At 39.1% G+C, this 9,200-nt stretch overlaps 1 protein-coding gene across 1 annotated transcript; it reads right to left on the minus strand.

Moving 5' to 3' along the window:
- Positions 1-747: 747 nt before the first annotated feature.
- On the minus strand, positions 748-6,870 carry LOC123658238 (craniofacial development protein 2-like). The gene is made up of 2 exons (XM_045593679.1): positions 5,740-6,870; positions 748-843 (listed from the first exon to the last, which is right to left on the minus strand). Exons 1-2 carry the CDS (start codon positions 6,868-6,870, stop codon positions 748-750), a joined length of 1,227 nt encoding a protein of 408 aa, XP_045449635.1.
- Between the last annotated feature and the right edge of the window lie 2,330 nt (positions 6,871-9,200).

The raw sequence follows: 9,200 nt of genomic DNA on the forward strand, positions 1-9,200 counted from the left end.
ATCTATTTTTAATTCCCCTAAGTTATATTGAGAAGATTAATAAAATATGTGGTAAAACAACGTTTGCGGGGTCAGCTAGTATATATTTATACGGTCGAATTGAGTAACCTCCTCCTTTTTTGAAGTCGGTTAAAGCCGACCGATGGTTGGATAATCACCCAACTGCTGGCTTTGAAATCCACTGGCTGAAGACGGACAGCAGCGTCTTCGATGCGTCTTGAATGCGTTACCCAGACAGGGATTTTGTGGAACCCTAGACATCACCACGAATGTGTTTGACTCAAACCCCTCCAGAACTACATTGAATTCTTAATTTTGTAAATAAGAATATATAAGGTTTAAGACAGTTAAAGTTTAGACACAGAAAAGGCAAACAGGGTTCTGGTTTAGAGCATTTTAAATCTAACTAAAATTTTACAAATTATCTATAAAAGTAATAATACAATTTATTCTTACACTAGAAAATTTTATAAGCTATAAATTGGTCATCATTTTTTCCTCAAGTTAAGGGATAAAATTTTATTGAGGAAAAACTATAATTTAGCTTACATTCAACATGTTAGCCTTGCGTGACAAGTTTGGAGGCATTAGGATCGTCGTGATGGAAGTTTATTTGAGCACCAAAAGTAATGTGAAGATATGTAATTCTTATATCCATAATTTAATAAATTAAATAATAATAAAAACAAAACACATTTTCTTGTACACCATTAAAAGAAACAAGATTGATTGTCGACTTTTTCATCGCTAGGGTGTCACTCTGTCCAGTCTCGTTCTAGTCCATTTCTTCTCTCCTAGCGTATGTCCTGACCTATTAAGAGTTTTACGTATTTTACTCACATCCTTAAATCGAATTACGTATTTAAATCTTTCACAATCACTGTTCAGCCTGGAAAAACCAACTGCTGGGCCATAGGGTATATAGGTCTCTTTCTCCATGTAGGAGAAGGATTGGAGCTTAATCCACCTCGCTGCTCCACTGCGGGTTGGTGGATATGTTTCCCCACTATGAGTAACGATCGCTATCAGGTATACATATATCTTTAGATAGTATCGACTTTCACTTTCAAATAAAAAATACAGTTGTTGATAAAGGTGTCTTGTGAAATAAGTAGAAAAGTGAACCATTGTTCGTATGTATGGAATAGTTTCGCATTTCATATAATTTTCTATATATTGATACAATATACTCGCATTCAATAATACCAAATTGTTTACAGATACTAATTCAATAAATTGAAAGATCTTTAATTGGGTTTGCGCGATGTATGTTCAAATTGATAAATAATTGATGTCATTAATAATTTAATAAATAATTAATTACATTATGATAATTTAAGTAAGCATAAATAAATACCAATATACTATGGTAGTAGCATATAATCTATAATAATATATATAAAAGCGAAAGGTCACTCACTCATCACGAAATCTCCGAAACTATAACACCTACAAACTTGAAATTTGGCAGGTAGGCTCCTTATAGGACGTAGACATCCGCTAAGAACGGATTTTACGAAACTCGACCCCTAAGGGGGTAAAACGGGGGTTGGAAGTTTGTATGAAAGTCCTATGTTTTTGAAGTAAGAGACCTCAAATTTAAAATGTATGCTCTATAGATGGTGAGAAAGTGTCCAAATAATGTACCTTTAGAAATCAACCCCTTTTTGGGGTTGAAACGGGGGATGGTACTTTGACTCACTGATCACGAAATCTCCGAAACTATAACACCTACAAAATTGAAATTTGGCAGGAAAGCTTCTTATAGGGCGTAAACATCCGCTAAGAACGAATTTTACGAAAATCGACCCCTAAGGGGGTAAAACGGGGGTTGGAAGTTTGTATGAAAGTCCTATGTTTTTGAAGTAAGAGACCTGAAATTTAAAATGTATGCTCTATAGATGATGAAAAGGTGTCCAAATTATGTATCTTTAGAAATCAACCCCTTTTTGGGGTTAAAACGGGGGATGGTAGGTTGACTCACTGATCACGAAATCTCTGAAACTATAACACCTACAAACTTGAAATTTGGCAGAAAGGCTTCTTATAGGGCGTAGACATCCGTTAAGAACGAATTTTACGAAACTCGACCCCTAAGGGGGTAAAACGGGGGGTTGGAAGTTTGTATGAAAGTCCTATATTTTAGAAGTAAAATACTTGAAATTTAAAATGTATGCTCTATAGATGATGAAAAGGTGTCCAAATAATGTATCTTTAGAAATCAACACCTTTTTGGGGTTAAAACGGGGGATGGTAGGTTGACCCACTGATCACGAAATCTCCGAAACTATAACACCTATAAACTTGAAATTTGGCAGGTAGGCTCCTTATAGGACGTAGACATCTGCTAAGAACGGATTTTACGAAACTCGACCCCTAAGGGGGTAAAACGGGGGGTTGGAAGTTTGTATGAAAGTCCTATGTTTTAAGTGTAAAAGAAATTTAAAGTGTATGCTCTATAGATAGCGAGAAGGTGTCCAAATAATGTATCATAATCTATACATATAAAAGAGAAAGGTCACTGACTCACTCATCACGAGAACTTAATAACCGCTGGATGGTCCATCCATCCAGGATGGACAAAGATGAGGCAGGGAGGTAGATTATAGTTAGTTGACGTCCGCTAAGAACGGATTTTGCGATATTCCACCGCTAAGAGGGTTTAATTAGGGTTGATAGTTTGTATGAAACATATACAGCCTGAAAATAAAACTAAAAATGTGGTGTATAGAGAGGTTTTATAAAAATAACTATTAAATTATACTAAATTGTGCCTTTTAAAAAGTTACTCAGTGTGATAAGTATTTCAAGTGACTGAAATAAAAAATAATTTGCGTTAAAAATCTTTATAGTAATGCATATCTTCATAACCACGCGGACTTAGTCGCGGGCGACGGTTAGTGTATTAAAAAACAAAGTCCCCAAAAGTGTATGTGATCGATTCGCTCAAAAACTACTGAACGGATTTTCATGCGGTTTCACCAATGGAGAGAGGGCTTCAAGAGGAAGGTTTACGGAACGGCTAAGCCGATTTTGATGAAAGTTTCACTGGAAGTTTGCCGGGAAAACTTTGTGACACACTGATTTCTACGCGGGCGAAGCCGCGGGCACAGCTAGTTAATATATAAAAATATTCCAGTATACTTAAAACTAATAGTATTCCAATCACGCAAAAAAAAGTTTAACTGAAAAAATAGCAATAACGCACTAAAGCAACAAAGTACTTCTACAAATTTAAGAAGTGACAATAATTAGACTTTTTATAAAACAAATCAACTAGATCCGCCATTATTGAAAGAGGGATTGGAATAAAGAGGCGGTGTGGTAGACTGAGAAGATCGTATGTATGTCAAATAAAGGAGAATAGCCCAAGAGCCTGTGAGGACCTTCTGTATTTTATAAAATCTCAAAGTTTTTTAGCGCATGCTCCCAACATAGGTTGAAGCAATGGCTTAATATGAAGTTAAAGTCATAGTTGCTTTGGCAGATACCAGGTAGCAAAGATGTACAAAATGGCAACTAACTTACGTCATTTCCTAATGCATAATTTTTTAATATTCTATTCGAGGTAATATTAGATAATTATCACGTTAATCAGTGCCCCAAACTTTTGTAACTTATCTTACGTCATAGTATAAAACCGAAATTTATACATGTCAACTCTTGCAACAACTCTATGGAACCAGCTACCACCTACGTATTTCTGACCCGATACGATCTAGGTACCTTCAAAAAAAGAGCATATTCCTATTTGAAAGACCGGCAACGCGCCTGCTAATCCTCTGATGTAGCGGGTGTCTGTGGGATGTCACTTGGGTAGCTATTCGAATACACTTCTTCATCATCATCTTCTTGCCCTTGTCCCACTTATGTAGGGTCGGCACAACATGTTTTTCTCTTCCATTCCTCTCTATTATTCGTCACTTCAGTGCTTACTCCTTTCTTTCTCATATCCTCACTCACACAATCCATCCATCGCTTTTTCGGTCTGCCGATCGCTCTTCGTCCTTCGACATTCATCTCTAACATTCTTTTACCGACATAGCGGTCATCCCTCCTCATTACATGCCCATACCACGCTAACCTATTGCTCCTTATTTTCTCTGTCACAGGTGCTACTTTCAAACTTCCCCTTATATACTCATTTCTAATCCGATCTTTCCTCGTTACTCCACACATCCATCTTAGCATTCTCATCTCGGCTGCATGCACTCTTCTTTCATCCATCACTTTTGTTGCCCAACATTCTGATCCATACATTACGACAGGTCTTATGATCGTTTTATAGATTTTCCCCTTAAGTTTAAGGGGCATTCGTGGATCACAAGCTGTTCCAGAGACCTGTCGCCATTTCATCCATCCCGCATTTATTCTATTTTTCACGTCACGGTCTATGTTGCCGTCATTTTGTGTTAATGACCCAAGGTAGCGGAAGTCGGAGCAGACTGGTAGGGATACACCATCCAAGGCAATATGGGAAAAACTGGACGAACCGCTGAAATCGCAGAACAAGTGCTCGGTTTTAGACCTACTTATCCTCAATCCCGCGCCCTCCAGTCTTTCCTGCCATTTTCCCAGTCTGCTCTGTACCTCAAGGACATTATCTCCGACAAGAACAACATCGTCAGCAAACAGCATACACCAGGGTGCTTCCTCCTGTATGTCTGATGTTAGAACATCCATTACCAGGAGGAATAGATACGGGCTTAAAGCCGACCCCTGGTGCAAACCTACAGCCACACTGAACTTGTCAGTTACCCCGGCTTCGGACCGGACGTGGGTGCTAGCTCTATCATACATCGCCTGAACAAGTCGTACATACTTCTCTGGCACTCCTTTCCTTTTCATAGCCCACCACAGAACCTTACGGGGGACCCTATCGTATGCCTTTTCCAGATCCACGAACACCATATGCAAGTCTTTTTGCGCGAGTCGATATTTTTCGCAGAGTTGGCGGAGTGCAAATATGGCGTCCGTAGTTCCCCGGCCCGGCATAAATCCAAATTGGTTCTGTGTGACCTCACATTCTTCTCTCATTCGTCGCGCTATCACTTTCTCCCATATCTTCATGCTATGTGACATGAGCTTTATTCCCCGATAGCTGCTGCAGTCCTGTATGTCACCTTTATTTTTAAAAATGGGCACCAGTGAACTGTAGCACCATTCCTCGGGTATAACCTCTTCTTGCAGCAACTTATTGAAAAATAAAGTCAGCCACTTCCATCCATCCGCATTCAAAAACTTCCACACTTCCGCTGGTATACCATCTGGCCCAACTGCTTTTCCATTCTTCATACTCTGCACTGCCATCTTCACTTCCTCTATACTTACCTCTTTCACAATTCCTTCATTACTTCGTACATTTTCTAACACTCCGCTCCATTCATTTTCTTCGTTCATCAAGTTATTAAAGTATCTCTTCCAGCGTTCTTTTATTTCCTCATTGTCCGTCAAGATCTTCCCCGCTTCGTCTTTTATACATTTCATATGGTTTACATCTCTTGCATTCATCTCTCTCTCTCTCGCTATTCTAAAAAGATTTTTTTGACCTTGTGGGCTCTCTAAAGAATCATACAATTTATCTTGGACCTTGGCCCTTGCGATTGCGACTGCTTTCTTAGCCTTCTTTTTACTATTTTGATATTCTAATCTTTTTATTTTCTTTTCTCTGTCATTTCCATCTTCCACTCTTTTCCATTCTTTGAAAGCATTCTTCTTTTCTTTCAAAATCGTCTGTACTTCCTCATTCCACCACCATGTATCCCTCTCTATCTTTCTTTTCCCTTTCGTTTCCCCTAGGACATCCCTTGCTACACTACGCACCCACGTTGCCATCTCACTCCAGCACTCGTTTACTCCCATCCCCACCATATCTCCCATCTCTATCAGTTTACCAATCACTCTTTCCCGGAATTCTGCAGCCATCTTCCTATCATCCAGTCTGTACCATTTCGTTCTAACTGGGGGCTTCGGGCTCTTATTTAAGCTCTGAACTCTCAGAGTTAAATCCAGGAGCAGTAGCCTATGCTGGGAGACAAGACTCTCACTCGGTATTACCTTGCAGTCCTTGGCCGATTTTAGCCTGTTTCTTCTTAAAAGAATGTAGTCAATTTGGGTAGAGTGTAGACCACTACGGTATGTGACAAGGTGTTGTTCCCGTTTTTGGTAGAATGTGTTGGCTATTGCTAAGTCAAAGGCCAAGGCTGCTTCCAGTAGAGCTTCACCGTCTCGGTTCCTGACTCCGTGACCTCGGCCCCCATGCACTCTTTCATATCCGTCATTCATCCTTCCTACATGTCCATTAAAATCTCCTCCAATGTATATTTCCTCACATTCTGGTACTCTCATTATAACCGCATCAAAATCCTCCCAAAACCTTTCTTTCATACTGTCATCGCATCCAGTTTGCGGCGCATACACACTAACTATATTTAAAACCGAGTCTTCCATCAACAGTCTTACTATAATAACTCTATCATTTACTCTATTCACATCCGTCACCTTGTTCTTGAGCTCTCTATCTAACACTATACCTACGCCATTTCTTTTCCCATCGCAGCCGCAATAATAAAACTTATAACCCGCCCCAATTTCTCTTGCTCTCTGTCCCTTCCACTTCGTCTCCTGCAAGCATGCTATATTTATCCGTCTCCTTTCCAAAACATCTGCTAGCTCTCGTCCTCTCCCAGTCATCGTACCCACATTCCAACTCGCAATCCTCAAGTTCACCTCCTGGACTCGCCTCTTACGCTGCCCCCGTCCCTGGTGCAGCAACCCTTGTCCATTTCCCACAGACGCCGGGTGCTGCATCTGCGCGTCGCCTGCGGGGTACGCCCTAACATTATCGCATACTTTAATTCCCGAACTCATGTTGTCACATAATGATTTGGCATGTATATTTTACGACCGGCCGCCTGCCTGACATCAACCCTCCTTGGGAATTCAAGCTAAGAAGAAGGATAGGTGAGAAGGATTTATGGGAGAGAAGGATCTGGGGTTACGGATACCAGTGCCACGGATCACGGGGAGGGGTGTGTGACACTAGCAGCTAGAGCAGTCCGGGGTCGCTTACCCGTAGCGGTTCCAACCAGTTATCGGACAGATATCTAGTGGCCCCACCCTCTGGACTAATACACTTCTTCAGTAGCCGGTCAATTTCGATAGCTTCAATCCCGACCTAGACAAACATTTAGGTTGGCCGTGGGTGCGATCGTGAAGTAATTTTATGCGCCTTTGATACCTGCTATGTGCCAAAGCCACCATGAGTTAAACTTCATATTTGGCCATTGTTTCTATCGGTGTTGGGAGTATGCGCTAAGAAATTTTCAGCTTTTACAATTGACGGAAGTATCTTGATCTAAAGGCAAATTTTGCCTTTGTGACTAGCCCATTAGTACAGTTTGTAATAGCCCTGTTTTCTGCTCCGCTTACCTTAGGAATAGATGACTGACGTGGGTTTATCTTAAATTTATTTATGTATTATTTGTTTATTGTGTCTAACAGGTGGGTCAAGCTTATTGCAGATGATATAAAAAAATATATAACGAACTCTACTGACAAGAGAACAACTCTTAAATTAAAATAATGATATCTCTTACCTAGAAAATTTTATTCAAGATAATATTATCGAATTGTAAGTAAAAGAAATCTTCAAGGATTAGCAAAGCTAGCAACAAAAATCAGAACGAAAACAAAACTCTTTATTATTACTTATTTTACTATGAAAATTGTTGTGTATTTTTTAAGAAAAACTTACTAGAATAGGTCTTCGTTTATTAAATGAACCACAATATAAATAACCTTCTACTGTGCATGAGTTGTATTATCTACGATAATAACAAGTTCTGGTTTAATTTATTATAATAGCATAAGTTTTTGATAAAGTTCTTGCTCTACCAGTAGCTCTAGGCGCTAAACAATTTTCTATCTTCGTTATTAAATTGAATAATAATAATAATAATCGCAGAACGCATAATTCCGTTTTAAAAAATATCTATATGTCTCTAATATCGGTTGCAATAAACTAAAATGCGCAAAATTTGAAATTACAACAATATTTTAAATAATCGCGTTTGCTCGCCGCGTTGGCGCAACGGTCACAGCCATAGATTGTACCTATTGCGCTGGCGGTAGCGGGATCGATCCTCGCACATGACAAACATTTTTGTTGGCCATACAGGTGTTTGCCGTGGTGTGGGTGTTTGGGCAGTCCTTGTGGGTCTCCCCACCGTGTCTCGGAGACCACGTTAAGCCGTCGATTCCGGTTGTTATCACGTACACCTGATAGCGATCGTTACTCATAGTAGGGAATATATCCACCAACCCACATTGGAGCAGCGTGGTGGATTAAGCTCTGATCCTTCTCCTACATTGGGAAAGAGGCCTATGCACAGTAGTGGGATATTACAGGCTGAAGCGTGTTTGCTCGCAAAAGAAACCAACCCGACTTCAATTAAATCGACAGGTAATAAAACGTAGGTAGATGAAAAAAATATCAAGTAAATACGCATTATTGTATATAACTCAAAAAGTTCTCCATAAAATTAATCTCAACCAAATTTAAATCGGAGCACATGATAACCACCTGCTTTCGAATAAAAAAGAATCATCGAAATCGGTCCAACCAGTACAAATTTTGTGAAGTACACACATTAAAAAATATACAAACGAATTGAGAACCTCCTCCGTTATTTTGAATTTGGTTAAAATGCTGTGATACCTCAACTTTCTTTCGATACAGCTTTATTTAACAGAATATTTTTTTTTATATTTTACAGTATAGTAATTAACAAAGTTGTACAATCTTTACGGCGTTTAATTTATTAGACGAATGACGATTTTTTATTATAATTATTACTAATTATCGAGGTATGGCAAAACAAGATATATATTCTGCTCAAAATCTAGAGCGGCCTGTCTTGAAAAGCATCTCAATCTTACAGAAGATCACAGTTAATAAACACTGCTAAGTTAAGTAGTGTTGTGATCAAGGTGAGAGAGAGCTCCTGGAGAGGGTCGGCAACGCGTGTTGCAGACTTCTATAGGCTACGGTAATTGCTTACCATTGTAATGTCCGTATGCTTGTTTCTCGACCTAGTCGTATAAAAAAATGCTAATAATAATTATCTGTATTCTATAACTGAAAATTCACAAAATTTCTCTACTAATTCTAAATCGATATAGTTAATAAGCTCAAGTCA

The sequence above is a fragment of the Melitaea cinxia genome, chromosome 12, assembly GCF_905220565.1.
Source record: "Melitaea cinxia chromosome 12, ilMelCinx1.1, whole genome shotgun sequence".
Classification (NCBI taxonomy): Eukaryota; Metazoa; Arthropoda; class Insecta; order Lepidoptera; family Nymphalidae; genus Melitaea; species Melitaea cinxia.